Genomic DNA, 27,427 nt, shown 5'->3' with positions numbered 1-27,427 from the left:
CGAGGTCTCTGAGTCACCAGGCTGTAGAGTTCTGAAAAGGAAGTCCAGGCAGATGAAGCCCCATGGCCCAGCTCTCACGTGCAGAACAAGGACGGAGCCGAGCCCAGAACCCAGAACTCTGAGAGCAAGAGCTGTAATAATAAAACTTTCCTGTGTGATTTTACTCAATCCCCACAATCACCAAATAAAAGACACGTGTGATCTCAAAGGAATGAAACGGAGGCAGGAGGCATAAACAAACTACCCAACGGCAAAGCCGATCTCAAGCAGAACTCAAACACGGCCTCAGCCAAGCTCTTCCCGGGCTGCTCAGTCTCATCTCAATACACTGAAGGAAGAACGTGGCTGTTCGGGTGTCTGGACAGACGCGGATTTCAGCAGAAGGTAACAGACCAGTACTTGCCTCTCCAAGGGTTAGTGCCCGCTATGTGTCGGAAGGAAACTGTTTACAGAAACAGCAGCGCCCGTTCCCCTCCCGCAGCCATGTTCCTCGGCAAGGTGACTGGGCAGTAGCTCCCGGCGAGTGGCAGAGCCCAGTTCCCTACTCCTGGAATCCCAGATCAGCCTTGTGATTCAAGCGAGAGAATGCCAGGAAGTGACAGACAGTGGGCCAGTTCTGAGCCTAGGCCCAAAGACCCCCGCATGCTCCCATCCGTTCCTGGGGCCGCAGCAAGCCCGGGCTGGCCTCACAGAGGCCGGTGGGTCCAGAGGGGCACAGCCACAGCCACTGCGGCTGGCAGTCCCAGCAGAGGTCCCAGAGATGTCGGTGAGGACAGCTAGAGCCAGACGGGCCATCCATCACCCCACCAGCCTGTGTCCTAAGTACTGACAAACAGTTGCTGCCATTTTAAGCCGCAGAGTTTGCAGTGCCTTACTACACAGCAGAAGTTAACCGGCAAGGCGCGTAGACTCAGACTCACACTCCGCCCTTCCCTGGTAAGGCCTGCTCTCCCTGGCCTTGCTTCCTACGGGAGGAGGACTTCTCTTTCAATACAGAACACTTACAGGGCTGACGCACAGCCCAATGGGAAACCAGGGTAAAAAGGCCAAAGTATTTCTGCCAGCTAACACCTGAGTGGTGATGCTGAGAGCGACCCACTAACGTTTCCCGGTCCCCAACCCCACCCTGCCTACCCCACCACTTCACACAGTCCCCCGGGCCACAGAGGACCAACTGCGCATGCCCCTTCCCATCTAGTGCAGGGTCTGCAAGGGGACAGAGTCAGGGCTGGGCAGCGGCACACAAGTCAGGAGGCACAGGCGACAAATGAACGCTCACACTCACGTTGCCAAGCAAAGAACAGCAGGGAGCGACTCACCGAGGGCACAGGCAAGGTGCCGTGCCGGCTGAGAAAGGAGTTAGAGATGGACACACTGATGCCCTGAGTGGCACTGCTGTCCTCGGGGGTGAAGGCCACTTTAGTTTGCTGGACACAGTAGGAGACAGAGGAGAAGGAAGCAGCAGCACAGGAGGCCTGCTGGACAGAGGACGAGAGAAGACAGGGAAGGAGGGAGAGAAGCGGAGAACGGTCAGGCGGGCACACACAGTCTCACAGGCTGCTGCCTAACTCTGCTTGGACGTTCTGGAGAGGGACGGCTTCTTGGCTCAGCAGAGGAATCCAAGATGCCCGCCTGAGTCTACCCGGACGAGAGGGTGCGCTCCTTCACCCCCTGCGAGGGATCTAGAAAGCTAACCGTCCTACCACTGGAAGTGGTGGCAATGTGGAAGGGAGGCCAGGGGGGCTCGGGATCCAGCTCTGGCACGGACTTGGGGCCTCATGATCCTCCCCTGGGGAGCAGACCCTGGGGTTATTCCTGCTTCCACAGAGGGTGCTACTGGAGCCGGGTCGCCTGGCTTTGAACCTGGGTCTCACCATTTGGGACCTGTTTGGCCTCCGGCATTATTTAAAGCTCCGTGTGCCTCAGGCTCTGCATCTGCAAAATGGGGACAACTGTCTAGGCCCGTCCGTGTGTAAAGCGCTCAGAGCCAGGCCCGCCACACGGCACCAGGCCAACGGGCACAATGAGAACTACTATTTTTGCTGGTGAAATGGAGCACAAGCCTTCCTGCGTCTGTGTCCGCGCGAGGGCAGCCACACAGCAGGCACAGCCCACGTCACGAGCCGCGCCGGGCTGCAGCCAGAGCTGGGCTTGGTCCCCATCTTCTACTTCCCGTGGCCGGTGGGCTCCAGTGAAGTCTCTCTGGCTCCCTTAGCCTCAGCTGACTTAACGGGGGGTGGGGGTGTGTGTGACAGAGGCCATGGGGAGCACCACACAAAGCCAAAGAGAAGCCGCAGTGCGGACACAGGGGGCGCTCAGAAGGGCGTTGGCCCCACTCCTGGGCCCCTCGCTACTGCCCTGCAGCAAGGGGGGGGCTCGGTGGGCTCCCCGACTCAGGCTCTGACTCTGAGTGCTCCCTAGGGGTCTGTGTGAAGGCCGGGGGCTCCATGGTGCGGAGATGTCCGAGGATGACCGATGGGCACCTGTGGACACTGGCAGGAGGACCTGAGATGTTTCAGATCTCAATGAGATCTAATTTGACTGTTCAACCATACATTTTAGGTCGGGGTCCCTGGGGCAGGTGTTTCTATTTCCATGATAAAGATGGTTTTCTGAAACATTTTCACAGCCACGTAGATTCATACTGGGGCATATTCAGGTGTTCATGGAATGGGTGAAGACCTGAGGTGGGTGACTTGCCCTGAGTGCAAGTCCTGAGACACAGCTAGGCCCGGGCTCTGCCCGGTCAGCCCGAGCTCACCAAATGCGGGAAAGCTCAGGGGCCCCTGGGGCGGGGCAGGGGCTTGAGGAGTAACCCAGGGTCAGAAAAGGCAGGCCAGCACCTCTGTGTCCTCTCACAAAGGATGAAAGATGGCCAGGCCCCTCTGCAGTGGGAACACTACCAGGCTGGCCCGGCCGATGAGCGTTGACGGCACGTACAGCTCGGAACGGGTCAAGAATCCCTCTGCACTCCTCCCGGTGAGTTGCTCGGACTCGACCATCTGACCACAGTCCCCCTGGTTGGTAAACTGGGAGCCGTAGGGACAAGGTTCCGGAGGGACGCAGCAGGCACACGTGATCTGCCTGTCCCGGGCAGGACAGCCCACCCTCTGTGCTGACTTAGGCTTCGTTACCTACAGCCCCTACAGGGGCTCCTCGCACAGGGGGTTTTTCAGAGGAGCTCGGGTGCCACGCCGGGAACACAGAACGGCTCTGTGTAAGGCCATCGTGCTTCAATAGAGCTTGTTTCCACGGGGCCATCCCTGGCCAGGGTGGGGTGTCAGTCACTCCGCGTAGTTGGGCCATTATGTAAATCAAGTCCACAGATGGGCCTACACAGACCAGGCCCTGTGCCCTGATTGAGTCCCTCCTTTCTGGGAGGTCTATATTGGAGCCAGAGAAGAGAGGGAAAATAGAAGAGACTGTCAGCAGAGAAAGCAGACATTCTGAGCACCAGCCAGGCCCAGCTGCCCGGGGCTGCTCTGGGAGAGAAAGGCGCCGCCACTCCCGGGGTGGGGTGTCGGGGGAGCCCGGCGGAGGAAGCAGAGCGCCCGCGTGGGAAGCCGCGCGGTCCCAGCAGCAGAGGGTCCCCCGGCGGAGGGCGGCTTACCAGCTGCCGCTGCTTGGGGGGCAGGGCGGGGGGCGGCGCCAGCTCCTGCGGGGCCTCGGTGCTGAACGAGTCGTTGAAACCGTACACCTCCATGAGGAGCTTGTTCTTCTGCTGGTAGATGTGCTCGTTCTGCGGCGTCTGGTAGAACACGGACGGCTGCGGCTCCGAGTAGTCCTCCAGCAGCTGCATGTAGGCCAGCACTGCGGGGTACACGGGGCGGGGGGGGGCAGCCCAGCATTACTGGGGGCAGCTGCGGGGCACACGGCTGAACCCCCCGCCAGCCCCAAGAGGGCCCCTCCCTGCCCGGCCAAGCCATGGCCAAGCCCACAGAGCACCCCGCCCCCACCATGCTGCCCAACCAAAACCCACGGCCACACAGCAAGGGTGAGCCCCACGCAGGCTGTGGCTCTGGCCGACAGGGACGCATCGGTGCAGGCTGGGTGACTCACACACAGCACTGTGGCGGAGAGGGGACAATGGGGGAGGCCAGGACCTGCGGGAAATCTCTGTACTTTCCACTCAGTGGTGCCCTGAACCTAAAACCACTCAAAAAACCTCTTTAACTGCTTTAAAAAGTAGTCTGTTTTTTTAAAAGCTTGTGGGGACCCCCCACACTCCCCCAAAAGCCCTGGGGTTTCCTGGCACCCTGTGGTCGCACCCGAGGCTAGGCACCACTTCCCACTCCTCTGACCCCAGATGCGTGGTCTTCCTCCCCTCTTGGGAACAATCAGGGATGGGTGCATGTGTCCTGCCGAGCAGGCTCTCCCCTGCCTGTGGCTTGGCTTCCCCAGAGGCTCCGCACCAACCGTCCGCCCAGCAGCCCCTCCTTGTCTCTCCATGGCATCCTCTTAGCCCTTCCCATAGTCCTGAGGCACCTGTGGGACTGTCCCACATATGTGATTTTACCGGGCACCTACGTGTTGGGCACCAGCTCAGGGGCTGGGATCACACCGGGACCAGCAAGCAAGTCTTCTGTTCGTGTGAGGCTCACCCCCTCCCAGGAGACAGAAAACAGACCAGGTGTGAATGCTGGGGACAGAGAGTGAAGTGGTTCGGTGCTGGGGGCTCCAGAACACGGAGAAGCTACCTGAGGCCTTCCACACTGAGGCTGCAGACCGGGCAATGGCAAAGGCCGGGCCAGGGGCCCAGAAAGCAGGGCACAGCCAGAGAGGGGAGACTGGAAGGAGTGAGGCAATCACTTGGGAGGGTCAGGAGAGGTCGTGGGAACGGGGCAACGAGGCCGACCTGCTGCCATACCAGTGGGAACCTACGAAGGGTTCCCCTCCAGGCTGGCCTGGAGCTGCTTTGTCTTGAGAAAACAACTCTGGGGCCATGCGGTTGTTTAGGTGACAGATTATGGTGTGGCTGGAGGTGGTGAGGTTGATGTGACTCAGGATACATGTTCAAAGCAGATAAAACAGGATTCACTGCCTGTTCCTGGAGAGTTGAAGCTACCGGAGGACAGGGCCGGCCCATGTCTGCCGCTGCCCCACCGGCGCCCGACACACAGCAGGGTCCACAGATATCTCTAGAATGAATGAGTGAACGAAACACACCTCATCTATCCCGACCACGTGACTTGCCAAACCAGGCAATGGCCCTGGGTGGGTCTTGTGAAGCCCCCACCGGGTAAACATAAAGTGACAGCCACTAAGTCCCGCTCTCCCTTCGAGCCCAGAGGCTACAGAACATCCTGGTGGAAGGCACAGCCCGTGAGGAAAACACGTGCACCCTCTCCCCCCTAAACCTCTTTCAGAAAGCCTGGCCCTTGCCACCCTCCTGCTTCCCTGGGGTAGCTCTGCCCATAGCTTCAAGGCCGCCCAGGGGCAGGCTCCCTGACTCAGCCGGGCACCCTCACGGCCAGGGAGCCCAGCCACAGATGCCAGCAGGGGCCTTGACTGCCCGGGGAGGCAAAACATCTCAAGGACCCCGCCTCGCAGGCACCCTGTCCTGAGGCAGGCGCGGAGCCCTCAGCCGTTGCATGGGGGCATCAGTGTGCACCTCACTCCCACCTGGGGTTAGCAATGGGAGCCCCAACTCCAGAGCCAGGCCCTTCTACACGCTCTATAGGTTCGGGGCAAGTGATAGCTCGGAGTTGACTGTGTCCGGCCCTTTGGCCCCTCATGAAGCCGGGAGGCTGGGTGGGAGCAAGCCTTTTCTAATCCCCCTCTCTCTGTGGGACGGGAACCCACATCTGACCCTCCCCACAGCGAAGTCCAGGTCAAGGCTGGCCTGAAGTGCGGGACCGCCCTCCCGTTGTCTTGGAGGTGGAGGGAGCGTCCGAGAGTGAGGGAACTCCCTATAAGCACGAACATGTCCGTGTTTGCAGGGAAAATGCGGTTATGACCACTTGATCCGTGAGTGAGGAATGAGGGCTGAGGAGTTCCCTTGCAGGGCTGCGGCACACACACTAGGAGGGAGCTAGTGACGAAGGGAGCTGGGAAGACAAAGGGTCCCAGGTTTGGAGGCAAAGGAACTTCGGTGCGTGTATGGGCCGGCACAGGAACGGCGGCGGTCGACGGTACCGTCCAGAGCCGGGTGCTTCCTCCTGGGTCACGTCACAAGTGCTGGGAAGGAGCACCTGCTGGACACCCAGAAAAAGTGTCCAGTACAATTCCGCACAGATTCATTCTGTATTTTCACATGGCCTGAGGCTGGGGGCTTAACTGGAGACCCTCAGCTGGGGTCAAGGTAGACAGGGAACACCCTTCTCTGCAGTGTCTTTCTGGTGCCCTTCACTGGAGGAGAGGGTGCAAAGTATCTCCTTTATTTCAAAGAATCAATAAGAAAGTCTTCACTCCAGTGAGCGCAGAGCAGAGCGTGGCTGTCCTGGCGGGTAGGAAATGGTGGTCTCGCCCAGGAGGGCACCGCTGCCTGAAGGCAAGTGTAGCTCGCCACCCCCTCGAGCCCCGTGATGCTCTTCTGGCGTGCTGCACGACTGACACCATGAGGTTCTAGAGGAAGGTGCGAGCCTTAGAAGGGGATCCCAAATGCCCACCGAGTGCTCCCTAAAAAGACTAAACTTCCTGACTAAAACAGGAAGTTTCAGTAAGAACTGACCTTCCGGATGTCTAAGCGCTTGCTGGGACCTGCTCCCAAGCACAGAGACAGCAGTGAGGTTCACGACCTTCAAGAAATAAGTAAGACTGGGTCCGTTTCAAAGGTAGCACGGGAGCTCCGAGAAGAGAGCAGCAGGTGTCACCGGGCAAGCTCGGCAGGCTGGCGTGCCAGCTGGCACCGAGGACTGCGGGCAGCGATCAGGAAGCTGGTCGGGCACAACGGGCTAGGAGGGCTGCCCTCAGCAAGAGGACCCTCAGGACATCAGTGCAACCCAAAGGAGAAGGACACTATGATATCAGGACTGTGTACGTCTGACCTTTGTCCAGCATCAGCCAAATACAAGAGATGATGACTCGCTCCCTCCTTTCCCACCAAGTGACTTTGCAAGTCTTCCACCAGGCCGAAGACAGAACTCCTCACGGGTTCCCACGGGGAGTGAAGAGTGGACTGGAGACTAGGACCAGGCCTCAAGTTTGGGGGTCTTTTCATGGGGCAGAAAAAAAGGCCTCCTGCTGCCTGGAAGTTACTACTGAAACCCACACGGTCTCCACAAAGGAGGGCTGGATCCCTTCCTCCGCCGTGGGCTAGGAAGACCCAGATCTGCCACCCAGCTGCCAGCTGTCGCCAGCAAGGCTCAGTTCCTTTGCGCTCCGGTTTCTTCTATGAACCACGCTAGTATCACTGCCTGAAGCCAGCGAAGACTAAACACGATGGTGTGTGAAGCTTTAGCCCAGGGCGTGCCACACCTTAAGCTCTTAGTAGTTTTTCGGTTTGCAGACACCAGTGCTACAGACAGTGATGGAAGAGATAAAGCCTAAAAATAGATGTCTAAATAGAAAATATTTTTAGCCACTGGAGACTTGAGGCTGTTGGAAAGGGAAGAGCGGCTACCTCCCCTCCTGCTCCTCTCCGCAGCCCCACATGGGCCGTGGCCCACACCTGCTCTGAAAGCCGAGAAGGTGAGGCCCCTGGCTCCATGGCCAGGCCACACCAGGCACCTGCTGCAGTGTGCACGATCACTCGCGCCCTGCGTTCTGGGTTCAGAGGATTCCGGGGAGAGGAAAGGGTGTGCACCCAGGGCGGCACACTGCTTGAGTCCAGGTAAGCGGGGTGGAGGGGAAAGGCCAACAGCTCTCCAGACGCCTGCCAGCGCAGAGGGAGAGACACTGAGGGGAACATTCCCGGCGCTGCCGCTGGCGGTCTCCCGCTAGCAGCGGCGGTCCCCTGTTTCTCACAAGTGAATGGCAGATGGGAATGACCTCCCCAGCCCTGCAGAGCCAGCTCTCCCTCCAGCTGGGGGCCGAGACCACCCTAGGCCAGGACGCAGCCTGGGCGACACCCAGCAAGGAGCTGGGAGACAAGGCCCACCCAGCCGCCCTCGGGGCCGTCCCCGCCGCATTAACCGCTCCCCCCTTCTTCGAGGGTGGACCCCATGCCAGCTGGGGCCAATTAGATGCTCTCACTTGGGAATCTGGAAAGGAGAGTCAGTTCCTAGTTGGTGGACGTTCTCTGCTGGGCGCGTCAGCTGAGGCCAGGGAGCCCGGGGCTGTGTGGCCCAGGTGACCACACATACATCCAAATGGTGACGGCCAGTCCGCCAGACAGATGGAGCAGTGGGCCGGTGGAATGGGGGACGGGGCGGGGCAGAGAGAGCTGGACGCCAGCAGGAAAACAATCTCTACTTGGGAATTTGATGGCAAAGCGACAGTCGGAAAATATTCCAACTACAAACATCTAAAATTTCAGCTCCACCCCCGGACCCTGGTAACAGCATAATTACAAATATGCAGTCTAAGAAACGTCCTCAGCAGCTCTGACCAAACAGCCTCGGGTTCTCATTCTGTGACAGTCCCTGTCTGCAAACAGAAGGCAGGCAGGGGACGGGATAAGGGCGGGGCGCACCAGCGACCTCTCTGAACAGCAACGCTGCACACTCTCAGGGCTCCTTGGAAACCCGTCTGTGGGCGCGGTGAGCTCTAACTCAATTCAAATGTTCGTCCCGCTTTACCCGGATGTTGCCGTAATGCTGTCCTGAAGCTGTGACCCTCACTGACTTCTCTGGCGCTGGGTGTTCAGGCCAGACACTCAGGGCTCTTTGGCGGCCTGAGAGCTGAGAGAGGCCCTAAGAGAGGTCAGCCTAACAAGCTCTACAAACCATCACCAGGACCGACAAAACAAGGCTCCCAGAAGTGTCCACATACCACAGGCCCCATCTTTTATGAAATTATGAGGCCGCTCATTTGATTCTGGCCTCACGCTTACATGCTCAGATCAAACGCGCCCGCATTTTAGGTCACAGAGTATGCTTCCTGACAACATCTCGACTAAAGCTTACTGTGTTTGTTTTTCTTCTCCGGTAGAGGAGGCGGTTTTTCCGGGTCACCTGTTGACTCAGGAGCAGTGAAATCACCCACAAACTCGACGGAGGCTGAGGACCCTCCTTGCTGAAAGGGGAGAATAGCAGCAAAGGGCGTGAAGGGGACGGACGGGACCGAGGCTGGGTTCGGCAGGTCGTCCTCGGAGATGTTGTCGTACTGGGAGGGGTGCCGCTCATAGGACACTCGGCAGCCAGAACTGTCCGTGGTCTGAGAGGCCGCACTCCTGCGCTTCTTCTCGGGGAGGGCGGGCGGCATGTCCATCTGCTGTCCCGCGGCCGACGGCCCCTCCAGAGGTGCTGGAGGCAACTGAAGAGGATGGCCGGGAAAAGGAGACCCAGACTCTCCCAAGGACTCCGGCAACGGGCTAAGGTTACAGGCCACTTGCTGAGGTATCTGGTCTGCGTTAGAGAGGTCTTGCTGAAGGAACTCATAGTCCGGATCGTAGTGATCTGCATTCACAACAGGAAAAACATGACTGTCAGCCACAGGGCCCTGCAAAAAGCAGCGATCCAGCTCTCTGCTTTATCCGATCCCATTCACTCGTGCGCGACACAAACACGATTTCTGTCTCATCTCTACCCTGTATTTTATATTCCTCATTCTTCTCCCTGCTTGAACACATAAAAGCAAGCAGGAAAATGACTGTTTGCTACCCTGTTCTTTGTATTTTCCTGTATTTTTTTAATTTCTTATTTAAAAAAGAAAGAAAAATGCGTGACCACTGTAGAATATGTGGCCAAAATAGAAAAAAAAAAATCATGCACAATCCCATAATTTAACTATAATCTGTTTACATTTTACTGTATTTCCTTAAAAGTCTTTTTTCCCCCTAGGATTCTTTTTTTAAAAAACCCAACTGAGAAAATACCATGTGGGTGGTCTTGGATTTTGTCCGTTGATCAGTGTATCGTGACTGACTTCTCAGACTCGCGTGTTATCCCACCACACACACGCACAACTCCTCTGCTTTCCTACCACTGAGTTTCTGGTCTACCACTCCTCCCAATGATGCTGACATTAATGTCCTTGGATCGAAATCCTGCCACAGATCTCGAAGACAAACTCTCCAAGTGGAACGTCAAGCTCACGGGACACAAACAGCTCCGGACACCGCTTGCCCAGCTGGGTTCTGGACTTGCCTCTGCCCCGTCCCCGATATCCTGCCCCCCCCACGCCCACCAGGAGGTCAGCACGCGCTGCTCGCTTGCCTTCGCCCTCCATCCGAAGTCGTCAGGGGCTCTCCCCTTCACCATCCCCTTCACCACCCAGAGCTCTGAGCACAGGTGACTCCCATGTGGGCAAAGGGAACCAGACTGCACACTGCAGATGGACTGTGATGACGGCTACCACCTGAGCATCTCCTCCGTTGAGGCACATGGTTATTGCACTCAAACGCCTCACCTCCTTGAGAGAGGTGGATGTCGGTAGCCTCACTCTGCAGACAAGGAAGCAGACTGACTGAAATGGCCAGGGCAGTACGACCACTGCCTGGCCTCCCTGTGTGACCCCAAAGCAGCCATCAAGCAACGATGAGACAAGGAGGCGTGACCAGGATGCCTGGCGCTCACCGAGTGTTTCACAGCTTGTGTTCCGGGAGCACTGGCCGCTGTCCCTGTCCAGAGAGGACAGCTGCTCGTCCGACTTGCTGAGCTTGCCTATGCTGCTGCAGGGGGACAGGCGGGGCGACTCCCCGCCGTACGAGTGGCTGCCTCCTGAGAGTCGCCTCTGTGTGTAACAGTCCACGTCAAAATCCTCGTGTGGAGAAAGAAAGACAAGCGCAAGTCACTTCTGAGAAACGGTGGCAGGGCCCAGGGGAGAGGGGTCAGCACGTTTAGTTAGAGGAGACTGCCACACTCCGAAACCGGACGCAACAGCCCATCTTTGATGTAAACAGTAAAAAGCCAGGTCTGTGACTTCCGAGAAAGGAGCCCTGCTGAGTGCTGGGTCTGTGTAGCAAGCAAGCACCCTGGGGCCCATCTCCTCAGATGCCCTCAGGAGACACTCCTAGCTCCAGCCTCTCCACCCCTGCCCCCTCCCCGACGAGGGAACCGCGACAAGGTCCTGCAGTCCTGCTGAGGCCGAAGACCAGCATAATCAGGGCTCCCAAACCCGAAGCCTTCCTCTGCCTTGCAAGACAGGGCTACATTACCTGCCTATTAATCCCAACAGGCAAACTGGAGCCGCTGGTGGCTCGACTCATGGGGGCAACGACAGCCACTCGGGTCGGGGATGGAGCCGACTGTCTTTTCTTTGGCGGCAACGCTGGTGGAGGACTGAAACAGATCAAGAGATCCGATCAAACCGGATAACCCAAACGAAAGCTCTTTACGAAGACGTGAGGATGCAGAACGTGGGAATGTTTCATTATCAGACACTTCCCGTCTACTTCTCACACTTCCACCTCCTGTCCCACTCCACCGCTGCCAAAATAAACCTATCAATGCCAAAAAACCTAAAATTAGAAAAATCCTTTCTTTTCCGTCCATCATAAGTTGTACTAAGGCTACAAGGCACTCCACTGGGAGTTCTTGGAGTGTGTGGCAAGAGAAGGCTCTGCGGCCAGGCTCACGTCCTCCACAGATGCCTTCCCAAGGAAGATGAAGATTCCAAGGCTTCTAAGGAGCGAGGGGCTGGGTTCCAAGTTCTCACCCTCATGGCACCACCTTCACTCCTACATCTTTTCATCAGATTATGCCTTAGGTACAGAGGGTGCCAGAAATATAAAAATTACCTGTTATCAACCACCCGAATGCCAGGTAACGGGGGCTTGGGGGGTGCAACCTCCTCATCCGTAGAGTCTGGGAGAAGCTCGGTCGACTGGGACAGGCCAGTTGTCTTGTTTAGGATCTCCATCTCTCGATCTGTCAGGGGGAGCTCAGACTGGCTGGAGAATGAGAAACATCTGGGATCACAGAAGGTTACAGAGCACACACAGGTCCTGGGAGGGGCAGAAGGGCGTGGAAATAATGCAAGCCACCAGGCCGAGGACCAGGAGCCCTGGACACTGTGCCTGGAGCTCCATGGCAGAGGCGGGGTTTCAAGTCTGGTTTGATCACCAACACACACAGCAGGAGCCTGGCCAAGTCCCCCTGACCGCATCTCAGTTTCCTTGTCTGTAGGAAGAAACCTCAGACTACGTGACCTAAAGGCTCTCCAAATGCTCCAAATTGATCTTTTATATTTTTTTAGGCACTTATGCTAGAACCTGTTGCAAGGCCTTAAAACAGTCCACATGGCCCTCAGTTTACCTTCCTGATAAAGCTAAATGCTCTCAAGCCAAATCCCCCAAACCCAAACCTTCCAAGTTCACTCCAGTGATGAAAGGAAGCTCCTCCAGAAAAGCACAGGCGTGGGTCACGTGACACTTGCATGGTATCCCGAGTCACGTGGACTGTTAGCCTCAAAATCAGGCAACAATTCAAAGTGCATGTGAGCTATGCACACTTTGAAGTGATACGGGTGCCCACCCCAAGGTCGTCGAGAAAGGAGTACAGGCCTCAAACAGCCGGCCTACTCCGGCTCCCACTCTCTCCCCAGCGACTGGAGGGTTTAGTCAGAACTCACCCGTCGGGTTTGCAGGCTGGGGAACTGGGTTTCACTGGACTGGTTGGAGACGGATGCCCCTGCTTCTCGATGGTAAGTCTGACCAGCTCCTAAACCCCGCACAAGAGAGAAGTCATGAGGCGCTAAGAAAGCTCCTTGCTGCTTGGTTTCCCCCACAAGGTAGGTCACTGGTGTGTCCTCCGCCGCCTAGTCTCTTTCCGTGCCTACACATTTTCCGCATACTAGAAATGCAAGTACTATTTGACTTAGGTAAGCTGCATGACTTCCCAAAATGTCCCCTAGCCTCCAAAAATACCTTCAGAGCATGTTGAGAAGTTTCAAACGCATAATGCCACTTCCTCTTGGAAGGGGGAAATGACGAACCCCATGGTCTCAGAATGACTACGTTCAATACACAAATTAAATCCCAATTCCCAGTCAGCTTGTGGTGGGGGAGAGCTCCTTTTTAGGTCTTGAAAATCACTGCATTCTGTAATGTGCAGGACGCCGCCTGTGCTGAGGAGCAAACCTCTGGCACCGGGAAGGTGGTTTCCCAAAGTGAACTGCCGCTGGGCATGGTGGCAGCTGGTGCACGGGGGTGACCGGCTGGCGTCTTTGTCGAGGGACAGAAAATTAACAGTGTATCACCCAGCAGAGACGTGACTTAGGAAAAAATATATATATTTTTAAAGATTTTATTTATTTATGTGACAGAGAGAGAGAGGTCACAAGTAGGCAGAGGGGCAGGCAGAGAGAGAGAGGGAAGCAGGCTCCCAGCTGAGCAGAGAGCCCGATGTGGGGCTCGATCCCAGGACCCTGAGATCGTGACCTGAGCCACCCCGCGCCCAGGAAAAAATATTTTAATAGAAGATAAAAGAAAAAAGATCAGGACTTACTTTTTTCCCCAATTAGAATGCAGTTTCCCCCAGTGTGATAGGTTCTGATGATCACAAATCCTGAGCATTTCCGCCACTCTCCCCGGTCCACTCTTTCTTTCTTTCTTTTTTTTTTTTTTCTAAGATTTTATTTATTTATTTGACAGAGAGATCACGGGGGTGGGGGGGAAGCAGGCTCCCTGCTGAGCACAGAGCCCGATGCGGGGCTCGATCCCAGGACCCTGAGATCATGACCTGAGCTAAAGGCAGAGGCTTAACCCACTGAGCCACCCAGGTGCCCCAATTTCACTATTTCTCAGAATACTCTTGCCTAGAACAAAAGTTCTAGTCCTCTTCGGCGCCCATCAGTTTCTGAACAGCCTTATGGAATCCAGTTCCCATGCCTTAAAATCCAGCCACTGACCGGGGACAATCCGACAGTTTTTTGTCTGCTCATGGGGCTGAGCCCACCAGCACTGCTTTTATGACTTCGCACCCCGACAGAAGACACTGTACCCGCTACAGCCCCTCCTCACTTCCCCCAGCCTCCGCAGCCCTACTCCGTGTCACAATTCCCTTCCCCCTCCTGCTCAGCGTGACGACCTGTGTTTGTGTGTGCACGAGCGCGCCATTCCTTTTTGTTGCTGAGTTGTATTCCAATGCAGGGACAGACCTCCCTTTCCTTATCCACTCTCCCGTTGACGGGCATCTGGATAGGACCTACTTGTGTAGGGGAGGGGGGCGGTTCCAGCTGCTGAAGTTATGGAGGCGGCAGCAAGGGGCGTAAATGGGCAACATGTCTCTAAATCAGCCTGCAAAGCCTCTCTACACTCAAACCGCCACACGCAGGAATCACAACGTAGACAGTAACAACAGAGTTAATATCCTCCCTAGAGCAAGGGTTCTTTTTTTTTTTTTTTTTTTTAAAGATTTTATTTATTTATTTGACAGAGAAGGAACACAAGCCAAGGGAGTGGGAGAGGAAGAAGCAGGCCTCTGGCTGAGCGGGGAACCCGATGCGGCGCTCAATCCCAGGACCCCAAGGTGATGACCTGAGCTGAAGGCAGAAGCTTAACCCACTGAGCCACCCAGGCACCCCAAAATAGCCCCCCCTTTTTAAAAAGATTTTATTTATTTATTTGACAGAGAGAGGAACCATGAGTAGAGAGAGAGGCAGGCAGAGAGAGAGGGGGAAGCAAGCTCCCTGCTGAGCAGAGAGCCTGACGAGGGGCTTGATTGCAGGACCCCAAGATCATGACTTGAGCCGAAGGCAGAAGCTTAATCCATTGAGCCACCCAGGCACCCCAAAACAGCCCTTATTTTCTTGTTTTGTTTCTTTACATCTTGTCAATGTTCTACAGTGAGTATGTATTACTTCAGAAATGCTAATTAAAAAAAGAAAAACGCAGCCAACGGCACACACGGCTGGAAGCTACACGGCCCGGCCTGTGACAGCCGGAGCCCGTTCTTGGGGAAACAGGAGCAAGAGCTCTAAGAGTCGAGGGCTGGAGGAAGAAAGAATGTTCCTGTTACCACAACTTAGGAGCTGAACGCGATCTCACGGATGGTGAAGACCAGCTACCTAGCTGGTGAGCACGGACAGGCTAGGACAGAGAGAGGGCGGACAGACGGCGCGCCGAGGAGCGAGCAGGCAGCGAGAGGACGGGAGAGGCGGCTCGTCGGCGGGCTGCACGGCCGAGATCACAGAGTCAGAGGGCTCGCAGGGCCAGGCCCGAGTCCCGAAAGACGCGCGTCCGCTCTCCCTCTTCTCCACAAACAGGGCGAGAGAACAGGGAGAAGCCTGCATACTTGCATCTGCTGATGTAGGAAAAAAATTCCACTAATTCTTCATTGATTCACAAACAATTATAATTAGAATGTCATCTTTCTGGGGAGGCAGCTGTGTGAAGTCCACTAATAAGCAATGGCACAAGAGCCCCGGAATGACGGGCACGAATGTGCAGGCGCGCACCCGAGTTCCAAGAGGACGACACGGATGGCAGGAGCTCCCTCACTCCGGTTTGCTGGCCTCGGCCTGCAGAGGATGCGGAAGGCGCAGGCAGCCTTTCTACCCCACCAACCTTCCGGGCCGAACAGTGAGACAAAGGACAGCCCTAAGAAGGTGCACGTCCCTGGCTCCTGGGGCAACGACCCTAAGCTCACACTCAAAGCTGACCGTCCGTTACTTGGCAAGAGCCTGACACCTCAAGCTAATGGCAGAATTTCTGAGCAGGATGTCAGACTTTGCAGTCCTCGTGAGGCACGGTTTGAAAGGACGGGGAAGGCGGTACCAAACTGTGTCCATAGCCGGTGACTGGAAGCAGACGGCTACCCAGTCACTGAAAAGTGGTTTTCAAAAGCCAAAAGGCATTTGCAGAGATGTCTTTCTAAGTGTATCGTACCTACTTTGGTGCTTATTTTATTCACGCTGAAACTGATCACAGGGCTGCTTCTATCTCAAATGACCTTCATCAATTCCAAGTATGAGCTGCGGTGCCCGCGGAAGAGAGGAGTGATCGATCCCAGCTGCTCCCGTCTTCTCTCTGGCACTAAGACAGGGCTCCTGCCGGCCAGAGCAGACACAGGCCGCACACAAAAGGGCTCCTTAGGAGACGTGCCCATGGGCACCGCTCACATCGTACGACTCACTGCCGTGCTGCCCCCACCATGAGGACACCAGACCGTGGCTGATGCCCTCCAAGTTTCCATATGCTGTCACCAAAAAGTGCCACCCTGCCATCAGTGGCCTGCTGTGCTGACCCTGTCCTCTCGCTGTCACCCTCACCCTGTCCCCTTGTTGTCTATCCTCCATCACTCTCTGGCTCTGCGAGAACTCTAGGTTCAGGTCATGACACGGGGCCTCTACTGATGAGCTTGCTCTAGGACAAGTCCTTCACTGAGTCCACTGGAAGCGCCACCAGCGGGACTTCCTGCACTGAAGCAGCAGAATGCAATCACAGGGTGTCCAGGTTTTTTATGCTGACAAAAAGGGACCTTTCCACCCACATCCTAGGTGTGAGGGGTGTGAGGCAGCAACAGAGCCAAACCAGTGTCCTCCCTCGCCCATGCAGTCAGGAACAGGCGGTCCTCCGCAGGCAAGGTGCACGCGGGGGCTGGGTGGTCAGTGACTCCTGGTGTCGGCTCTCAGGGGTTCAGTCCAGCCACAAGGCACTGGCTGGCATTCCTCAAACAGTCTAAAGACGAGGCAGCCAGAGGAGACCTCAAATTCAGTGTGAGAGGAAAGAAAATGAAGACACCGTGTTGATGAGGGTAAGTGAAAACCCCGGTGGTTGTGAAGGTGAGTTGGAAGTACCAGTAAAATCTCCAGATGTTTTGTCTCAGAGAAACCATGTGACCAGGCAGCAGCAATGAGAACAGATGGAGGTCTCCACCTCCATCGCCCAGCAAAGGGCACCCCAGCTCCTTCAAGGAATGGCTGACTCCAGGTCTGTGTAAGAAATGGACAAGATGACTTATAACTCAATAATAAAAAGATAAGCCAATGAAAAACTGAATCTCAAAGGATTTGAGCAGACATTTCTCCAGAGAGATATATAAATGACCAAGAAGCACACGAAACAGACCCAACATCATTAGCCAGGGAACTGCAGATCAAAGCCACCGTGCGGTCCCACTTCAAGCCCACCGAGACGGCCACATCAAGGGACAAGCGGGAACCAAGAGGATGCGGAGAAGCTGGAGCCGCTGGAACCCGCAGATACTGCTGGCGGGGCAGAGAGCTGACGCAGCTGCTTTAGAAGACACAGGAAGCAACGCGGGAGTCACCGTGTCACCTGGTGACTGTGCTCCGAGGTGTGTAACCAAGGGAAAGGATGATACACATCCACAAAAAGCCGGGTACGGGAGTGCTCGTGGTAGCATTACTCCTTATCACCAAAAGGTAGAAACAACACAGCCATCCAGATGTCCACAAATAAACAAGACGTGGGACAGCCACACAATGGGGTATTATTTGGCAATAAAAAGAACACACGCTCTCACATGGGTGAACTCTGAAACCATAACACAGACAGGAGCTAGTCACACAAGGCCACAGAGGATCCGACTCCCTTGACAGGCAAATCTACAGAGACAGAAAGTAGTCCAGAGGCTACCCAAGGCCGGGGGGACGGCAAGGAATGGAGAGCGGGTCTGGGGAGAACATAAAGGATATGAGGTTCCTTCCTGAGGGGATAAACATGTAAAATTGATTACGGTGATGGTTGTACAAACTGTGAACATACCCCTCCCAAAATCACTGTATTGTACATTGTAAGTGAGCGAATTCTATGGTCTGGGAATGAGATCTCAATAAGGCATTTCCTGCGCCACCGCCACGCCCAAAGAAAATAACTATCAGAGGAGCCTCGAATATCTTTTCATATGAAAATGTAAGAAAACTCTCAAAGACCTCTAGGGTCATGCCACAGGGAACTCAGGAAACAGCCCGAAGATGTCTTCAGCGGCCCAAGATGAGGCCTGGGCACCAGGAAGAGTGACAACCACAGTGGACTGGAGCACGACCAGCACAGGCACAGCCATGAGTTCAAGATCGTATCTGAAAAAGCTCGGTTGACTGGTTGTGTTAAAGGATGCTAGGAGGGCACCTGGGTGGCTCAGTGGGTTAAAGCCTCTGCCTTCAGCTCAGATCATGATCTCAGGGTCCTGGGATCGAGCCCCACATCGGGCTCTCTGCTCGGCAGGGAGCCTGCTTCCCCCTCTCCCGTTGCCTGCCTCTCTGCCTACTTGTGATTTCTGTCTGTCAAATAAATAAATAAAATCTTAAAAAAAAAAAAAAGGATGCTAGAAACACTCACTATTTTGATAACTGGTAAATAAGGGAAGGAACTGAGGTCTGATCCTGCCTTTCCTCTGAGAATTAGAACTCAGAATAACTACAAATTGACACAGGAAGTCTGCCATTTAAGTGTGTCCCAGCTGAGTGATGATGGATTAACGGCACAAAGAATTAGAAAGTCATCATTTTGCAACTCCTAATCAATTAATGGATCTAGACGATAACCATCAATGGCTGCTAACATTGAAAAGGGAAAGATGCCTTCTGATGGAGATGCAGGGAGGCCTAGGAAGGATTCAAAATACGAAAACCTGAATCTGATTCAGCCTCAGTTCTAGGGACAGAGGCACATGCTGAACAACACGGCACAGGTGCCACCAGCACAACCCAGAATGTGGGAGACTTTCAGCAGCAGCAACCAAACCCTTCTAAAAATAAGTTAAGTTACAAGGACAAAAACAAAGAGAAAAGGGATCTTTAGACACATTTTAATAAACTAGTAAGTATATGAGCTTTATTTTTTTCTAAAAGATTTTATTTATTTATTTGAGAGAGCACAGAGGAACAGGGAGAGGGAGAAGCAGGCTCCCCACTGAGCAGGGAGCCCAATGCGGGACTTTATCCCAGGACCCTGGGATTATGACCAGAGCCCAAGGCAGAGGCTTCACCACCCGCTTCACCACCTGTGCCATCCAGGCACCTGATGTGCGCGAGCTTTACTACATAGGAAACTACATGCTGTGTGCAGGCCAGGTCCAGCTCAGGGCTTGCTTCCTGTGAGGCCCTCAAGGTAAGAACGCTTTAAGGGGGGGCCTGGGTGGCTCAGCTGGTTAAGGGTCTGGCTCTTGATTTTGGCTCGAGTCATGGTCTGAGTCCGGGATCACAGCCCCCCACCCCACCCCTTTCAGGCGCCACACTTGGCAGGGAGTCTGCTTTTGGCCCTTGCCCTCTGCCCCTCCCCCTGCACATTCTCTCTCTCTCTCTCAAATAAACAAAATCTTTAAAAAGTCAAAATGAACAAACACCAAAGAATGTGTAACAGAGACCAAAATACAGCAGAAATCACTGTAGCCTGAGAGGCTTCAAATATGTACTACCTGGCCCCTCGCAGAAGAGCCTGCCTTGGCCTGGAGCTACACACGAAGGCATTTACAGACGTAAGGACAGACAGCTGGGATTTGCTTCCCATGGCGCAGGGGAGTGGGCTGAGGTACAGAAGACTGGCCGTGAGCAGACAACTGTGGAAGCTCTGGGACGGGCCTTCACTGTCCTGTCTTTTCCTCTGCAAATGCTTGTAGTTTTTCATCAAAAAATGTAAAATGGGCTGAATGAGGAATAAAAGAGATGGCTTATTTGAGATGTCAGTGTGGTAGTGACAGCTAGTTGCCCCTGCTACCTGTTCTTCCTTATTAACAGAATTTCAGCCGGACATGTCACCAAATTCTGGTCAATAAAATGTGAGTGAATTTCCTAAGGCCTTTGAGGAAGCACCCTTAAATGGAGAAGACACACCTTACTCTCTCTTCCTCCTCGTTGGCTGGAATATAGTCATGATGGATGGAGACTGAGCAGTCATTCTGGACCACGAGGTGGAATCCACGTGCTAAGGATGGCAGGCAAGAAAGCAAGAGAGGAGAGGACCACATCCCTGATCATCGTATGAAAATGTTATTTAACCTCAGACTACTTAGCAGACTGTGAACATTTTGTACACGAAGGAGAAACACAGTTTTATCTTTTAAAAACCAGAATTATTTTGGATTTTCTTGTAGTCAAACCTAATCCTAACTGATACAGTCAGAAAAATATTTCTTTTGAAGTATTCCTGTTGTAGGTGAAAATTCTAATACAGAGAAACCTCACTGAAGTGGAGCTGGCTGGCTAGAAAGGGGAACCACACCACTGCCAACGATTTCAGGAAGAACCATCACTCAGAGACCCCAGCAGAGGCCCCCGCCACAGGAGGGAATCATGGCTACAGACTCAACAGGGAAGGACGGACGCTTCTCCGAAGAGAAATCCACTACCCCAGCAGCTCAGCCAGTGAGGAACCGCCCTTGCCCTGAAGTCCTGCTTCTCCAGGGGACTTCGGTCCAGGACAGCCGCTCCCAAAGTCCTGTCCATAAAGCCACGCTCCCTCCTTTCTTTGTTGGACTTGCCTGTGGTTTTGCCATAGCTTGCATGTCCCAAACTGCAATTCTCTGCTCTTCTCAACTAAACCCATTCTGCTAGTAAAATAATTTTTATTTTTTAAGGTTAACATATGCGAAGGGAGTCTGGCGTGGTACACAAGTCCAGTTTTGGGAGTGACAATTAGACGGCGGAACTGCAGGTGTTCCACATTTTCCTCCAAGGCTGTCAGCATTAGAAGGGTTAAAAAAAAAAAGTGTGAGCGTAAGTGGTGTGTGTGTTGGGGGGAGCTGGAGGTCAGGGGAAGAGGCCCTCCGTCTGAGAACCGACGTCCCTGGGAGGTCTGCAGAGAGGACAAAGGGGAGCGCAGGGCGGTGGGTAAGAGACTGTGCTCCAGAGAAGAGAGGAGAAGCTGACAGATGGCAAAGGTAGGGAGAGCTGGGGCGCTGGCTGCAAAAGGAAGACCCGGGTCTCCTGCTGGAGTCTGAGGAGCTCGGCTCCCAACAGCCAGTGCCAGGGAAAGCTCGGGCCTTCACCTTGCTTCCTCGGGGAGTCACCATCCTCTCTGAGCCCCGGGCCGCGAGCAGAGCACCTGCCTGGGCTAGGTCGGATAATAACGGCTCTGCCTCTTGACGTGAGACGCGTGGAGAAGAGCCACACCCACTGTGAAGAACTGGTAAACGTGAGCCATCCTGGGTACTATCGTTTCCACGGCTAACAGTACTCACCACCGTTCACTGGACACCTCGCACTTACCAGCTACTTGATGTACACTGTCTTACTCAATCCTTCTTTAGTTCTTCAGGGTAAATATTTAAAAACCTACCGGAAACTCACAGAAGTATCTTGCCCAAGCTTACAGGGCTAACAAGTGACATTTAAACAATAAACTAAATATACTATATAACATAAATATAATAATATGTAATAAATAATATAAATAGTAAACTAAACAAAGTAATCCTGTAAAACACTTATTTAACCTTTAAAAAAAAAAAAGGATTCCATTTACCAACTGAATGAGTTACTTAAAAGGCGGTGACTCAGTTTAAAGGAACGTGCCAGCACTTCTACAAGTAGGATAAAGACATCCTCAGAAATCTGTTTCGTTTCTGCAGGGCCCTGACCCTCCCAGCCAACTGAGGCTCTCACAGCACCAGGACACAGGCTTATACGGTGTGCTCAGCCTGATGGGACACCGGCAGAGAAGCCGAAGGCCAGCCAGTGTGGAGGCAGGGCACGTGGGAGGCAGCCGAGGGTGATGGGGAGAGCCCAGGGCCTGGGGTCCAGCAGGCCCCGGCATGAGGCAGGACCTTGCCCCTGACCACTGTCGGCCCGAGCCTGCTCCCACGCCTGTGAAGGGGAAAGAGGCCCACGTTCAGAATGGTCATGAGCGTGAGGAGGGAAAAAGTGTCCGCTGCCGGTACTATGAGGCCCCGGCAACGCACGCCAACAGCACAGTGTCTGGACTGTCGCTGTGGCCTGAACTGATCTGAACCCCTAAAGCCTCCAGGACTAAGCCGACTCCTGCACAGCCCTCTGCCTTTGGCCTGTCTCTCCCTCTGGGAAGAGTCACTGACCACCCTAAAAAAGGAAGGTCTCCCCAAAAGCCAAGTAAGACCCTGTGCCATTTTTGCTTTTATAACACTCATCCTAGTTACAATCCCAGATTACGACCTCTGCTGCCCCCTCCCCTCTTCCGACAGACGCGGCGTCAGGGCCGGGACTGCACCCGTTTTACCACTACATGCCCAACGCCATCACACGGCCTGCGCACAGGCGGTTTTCGATAAATGCTTCCTGAGTAAATGAAACGGAACTGAATTCACAGAGCTCATCACCTACAGAGTCTTCCTTCTGGGTTAAGTATTTTAAAAACAACTGAGGAAAAGTTACTTGTTTCCAGACACAGATGCGTTCACAATCTGTCAGTTTCTCTCTCTCCTGCTCTCATTGGTTAATTTAAGAAATCAGGAATGTGTCTTTTAGACATGTCTTTCAATGGACACTGTGGTGGTTTAATGATTCCATAACAGAAACTGACGTGGGAACGTGACAAAGCTCTACACACGGAAACTCCACCTCCTCTGTTTCGGGCATTCTGACTGGTTCTGCACATCTCATTATCATGCGGCAGTAGGAAACCGGAACCATGTCACCTGCAGAACAACAACTTTCAATAACAGCATTTCCAGAAGCCTGGACAGGAAGAGCCAGGGCTGGGCGAGCCAGATCTCTACAGACTCTGAGGAAGCATGGACCCAGGTCACGTCTCCTTCTGCCCTGCCGGCCTCCGAGAGCTGCGGGGAAGATTCCGTGGATCACTATGTCTGAATGCACTCCAAAATCTGGACGGTGACAAAGGTCTTGCACAACAGCCACAATGGGCTATACCCTGAAGTCTCACTGGCCAAAACAGACGACGTGGGACCTCATAAACCTCGGGGAAAGAAGAGGGCCTGGAGCCATCAGAGGAGACTTGCTGCCACCCAATCAAGCCTCCCTCTAGGTGAACTCCATGACGCTCCCAGCTGACGTGGCAGCTCCTTCCCTAGAGCTGGAGGCAGGGAGCCACCAAGACCTCCCCAGTTGACACGGTTCACTCTGGAGCAATTCGAAACATTAAGCAATGCTTTCTTAGCCTTTCCTCTACCGTTTTTACCATGTGTGGGGCCCCTAGTCCACGCTCCAGAACCAGAGGAGGCAGCTTTCGGGAATCTGATAGCAGGGTTGGGCGGAGAAAGCACTTCTTACGGACCTCAGCTACAGTTTGGGACTGAAGGGTGTAGAAAGGAGGATGACACGGCTACTTTTTTTTTTTAATTCCCCCACGCCAAGAGATTTGTTTCTAAAGCATACACTCAGCACCACAAAATTAGTAAAAAGAAAAAAAAAAAAAAGAAAGCAGTTACAGTCTGAGTGCTTAGTGTGTGCCAGTCTTTGTTCTAAAAGCTTTATATGTAGAAACTAATTTAATACTTCCCACAACCCTAGGATATAAGGCACTATTATTATACCCATTTTATAGACGAGTTAATTAAGGTACAAGTCTTTGAGTAAATCGCTCAACTTCACAGACTAGTAAGGAGTGAACTTGGGATTCAAACCCAGCCAGGCCCTAGACTAGCTCTCTTTCCACTACATAATATGGCCTCACAAGATAGCAGGGTCTCTACTTTCCCACTGCTCACAGCCCTAATCCTGACCCAAAGGCCCTCACCCACTTCATGCTTAATATCCTGCCTTGCTCCTCACCCACTAGGACTTATTATCTCTAAATCAGAGTTTGTCCCACGGACCCCAATTCCAGACCCTCTCCGGCCTTCACCTCCCACCTTAACTGTAATTCACAATTTCCCACCATGCTGTTTCTGACTTCCCTGGCTAGTAAAGTCACAAACTGCATCAAGGATTTCAAATCCAGACAGTTTCACTTCTTACTCCCGCTTTTCTAACAAGAATCCCAGAAGTTCTTATAACATGAAAAGATAGTGACTGACTTGCTGAGAATTTTGCAAAAACAATTTCCTCTGCCTTTTGTCTAGCCAGCAAGCACGCACAGCCAGAGCTGTAATATAAAGACTCACTGAAGATTTAATATGTGCTCAATAAAGTCTGACTGCTTCCGGCAGCCTTTCCAGCTATGGAGACGAGCACTCCATTAGCACTTACATTGCTGTGTGAGCCATCTGTACCAGAGAGAAGTGAACGGCTATGGGACAGAGCAGTACACCCACACCGGAGATGCAGGGAGATGTGGTTCCAAGGTGTTCGGTTCGGGAACAAGGTCTTGTGTGACAGACGCCAGCAGGGAGGCTACCCGGCGCTTGCATCCTACCTTTACTCCGTCCAGCACAGCCTTGATGACTCCCTTCACGGTTGTCACCGCCTCTTTATCTTCTGAGTTCACACCTTCTAGCATCACTTGGTCAGACCAACGGATGAGGTTGGCGAGACTTTGGTACACTCGGCTATGGCAGGAGGAGAGGGCTGAGCTGGGGGGCAGAGAAGAGTTTGTAAAGAAAATTAAACGTCTAAAGCAACCCTCACCTGAAGCAACTGTTTAATCCAGTTTCTCGGGGACGAGGGCATGTTTCTCCATCTGTCTTTAAGAGCCACACCCCCTTTTTAGTAACACCCCCTACCCCCGGGGACCTAGGCCCTTACATCCCACAAATGCCATACGGAGCTTGATGTTCTAGTCTGTTATAAAATTTTTTCACTTCCCAAATGGAACATATGAAAATTCGACCATGAGTTTTTGTACTTCAAACTTCACACCCCAAGAGAGTCCGGTCTCTGTCAAAGAGCGCCCCCTCCTCCGCTCCTCCTCGCGGCTAATCACTGGTCAAAGCACTGTAGGAGTCTTGTTTTCCATCAGACTAACACGTTAAATGTGTCACAGGGAGCCCACAGGCAGGATCCGTTACTGCAGCGGCCTCTAGACGCGAGCTCCGACAGGTCTGTACGTCACTAGAACTCCCTCACCGGGCTCAGCCCCATCACCCCTGCAGTTACTCTGCGGCAGACACACCAGAGCAGCGCACTAAGAGCGTTTCAAGACGGCAGATGAGAGGCGAGGAGGCCCGTGGTGGGGGAGGCGTCGACTGCACACTGCGATTAGCCCTCACATGGAGCGCAGGGCCCGGAGACTCCTGGACGCCTCAATGATTGGGGAGGGGAGGCCCCAATGTAGACTTTTTAGATCTCCTACGCATTTTTTTAAAGTTTTTATTTACTTGACACAGAGAGACACAGCGAGAGAGGGAACACAAGCAGGGGGGGCGGGAGAGGGAGAAGCAGGCTCCCCGCCGAGCAGGGAGTCCATTGTGGGGCTTGACCCCAGAACCCTGGGATCATGACCTGAGCCAAAGGCAGACGCTTAACAACTGAGCCACCCAGGCACCCCAGATCTCCTACACATTTTTAGGTAACTAAAGATAATTTTCTCTAGGAATATGGAAAGGATTATTTTTCCATTTTAAATATTATATATTATAAGAGAGGAAGAGCAAAACTATGGAAGATTTGGGGGAGGCCCCTTTCTCCACTTAAAAAAGCAGCAGGGGGAGAAAAAGAATGAGGTAGACATTTAGAAGCCAAAGACAGAATTTTGAGAAAAAGATACAATATTGTAAGATATGATTAAAACAGGTTCTAAAAGGTTCTAAAAGTGCACGCAGGTGGCTCAGCAGGTCAAGCTTCTGCCTTCGGCTCCGGTCATGGTCCCAGGGTCCTGGGGTCCAGCCCCGCGTCGGGCTCCCTGCTTCTCCTCTTCCCTGCCCACCTCCTACCCCCCCCCGTGCTTACACTCTCAAATAAATAAATAAAATCTCAAAAAAAAAAAAAAAACCCACAAAAAACAAACCCAAAACCAAAAAACCCCAAACAGGTTGTAAAAACAAAGCTATTTCAAACAAAAACCTGAACCGAACAAGGCTCTGGCGAGGTCAGTATCAAACGACAACTTCTATCTGGCCCCGCATTCCACTCGGTGCATGTTCCAACAGGAGAAACCCAACAGCCAGAAAGAATGAAAGGCAGCTCCTCGGGTCCCATCAGGACCGAGAACAGTTTACCAAAGGGCCCGAGAGAGCCGGGGCTTGGCTGCCTCACAGAATAACAGGAGTAACAAGTGTTTGCTGGACCCACTCTCTTGGGAAGGAGGGTGGTGGGAGGGAGACGAGAACTCAGTCTTCCCTGGGGTGGGACGTGAGGTGGCAGCATCCTGCGGGGGTGGGGTGTGTGTGTGTGTGTGTGTGTGCGTGTGCGCGCGCGTGCACAGCCAGCACTCCTCCTCGCTTCAGGCAGGGCCAGGTGAGGGCTCTGTGAACAAAGACTGCCGCCTTCTGCCAAAGCGCCCCTGGGGGAATCCCACCAAAGCACCAACCACACTGCTGAACTACTGGCCAGGATAAGCCGAAAAGGAGGCAGAGAGACACTCTTCCGTAACAACTTCTAGCTGCACCGAATGGCAACACTTCCCTGAAAGCATCTGACGAATCTGGCAACTGTGTTACCTTGGAAGCAGAATATTCCTGTGTTAGGGGCTAAGATACTCAGAAAGGGGGGTCCTGGACTGTGACCATGTCCAGTGGACCCGCGGCCAGTCTACTTCGGAAACAGAGCGGAGCCACGCACACTGAAGGCCAGCACCGATCCGGACGCCCCACCGCGCGGGAGAAGCCTCCGGGCGCTGCTCTCACTCAGCGGCCCAGGGGCCTGTTCCAAGGTTGGTCCACCACTGTCCCAGCGCCCTAGGGGAGGGCGACCGAGACCCTGCCAGCTAGGACCCGCCCCACGGAGAAAGCTCGGGGAAGAAGCCAGGAAAGCACGTTCTCAGGTTATAAACTGCACTGAGAGGAATGACAGGATGGAAGAAATCGAAGAGGAAACTTCGAAGAGAAGCTATCAAGGCGACCAAGAAAAATATCAGTTGGTTTTACAAGAATTTCAGGAGGAAAAGTCCTGGAAGTGGGATCAGCCCAGGACTACCTGAGGAAAGTCCTCGCTTATCACGCCACATCCAGGCGTTTGCTTCCCTCTAGGAAACGGTTCTAGACATTTTATTGCTAGTTCGTCAATTACAAAATACCTACAAAAATCCCCATAGACAAAAAAAAAAAAAAAAGCCTCCAAACCAGCGTGCCATCGCTTGATCCATTTCTCCCGTGTTGGCGCGTCCAGAAGGGAACCGCCCGGGTCCCGGAGCAACAGCCCCAGCAACCGCACACGCTCAGCACGGTTCGCTCGACCCCCCCGGAGAGGCTCAACGCCTGAGCCCCGATTGCCCACAGCCCCTTCGTCAGGCCCCAGAGTGGCCATGCTGTGCGCTACACGACTGCCGTGTCTCCTACCTGTGCCCATCATCCTCAGGCCCTTGCCTTTCCTGCTCCCCTGCCCCGAAGGCCTGTCCAATTCCTACCTTTCCTTCAGGCCCTGCCCCAGCATCTCCTGCTCTGGCAAGTTCCACTGGACCACGGGCTCTCCTCTAACTCTCCCTCTTTCAAATCCCAACAGACCTTCCATTTGG

The 27,427-nt window shown here is 53.8% G+C and overlaps 1 protein-coding gene across 18 annotated transcripts in view; it reads right to left on the bottom strand.

The window, feature by feature from the left end:
* Positions 1-27,427, bottom strand: part of RAPGEF1 (Rap guanine nucleotide exchange factor 1) — a 134,851-nt gene that overhangs the window by 32,058 nt on the left and 75,366 nt on the right. For 8 of the 18 annotated variants that reach the window (XM_059142361.1, XM_059142367.1, XM_059142359.1 and 5 more), the window contains 8 exons: positions 24,233-24,389; positions 12,613-12,701; positions 11,780-11,932; positions 11,198-11,321; positions 10,617-10,800; positions 9,006-9,497; positions 3,611-3,810; positions 1,320-1,478 (listed from right to left, as the gene is read on the bottom strand). In XM_059142361.1, coding sequence (XP_058998344.1) covers positions 1,320-1,478; positions 3,611-3,810; positions 9,006-9,497; positions 10,617-10,800; positions 11,198-11,321; positions 11,780-11,932; positions 12,613-12,701; positions 24,233-24,389 — 1,558 coding nt within the window. The remainder of the gene's footprint in view (positions 1-1,319; positions 1,479-3,610; positions 3,811-9,005; positions 9,498-10,616; positions 10,801-11,197; positions 11,322-11,779; positions 11,933-12,612; positions 12,702-24,232; positions 24,390-27,427) is intronic. The other 10 variants (XM_059142375.1, XM_059142377.1, XM_059142368.1 and 7 more) reach the window with 2 other exon arrangements.

The sequence above is a fragment of the Mustela lutreola genome, chromosome 12, assembly GCF_030435805.1.
Source record: "Mustela lutreola isolate mMusLut2 chromosome 12, mMusLut2.pri, whole genome shotgun sequence".
In the NCBI taxonomy this organism is placed as follows: domain Eukaryota; kingdom Metazoa; phylum Chordata; class Mammalia; order Carnivora; family Mustelidae; genus Mustela; species Mustela lutreola.
This window is presented reverse-complemented; position numbering and strand designations above follow the sequence as displayed.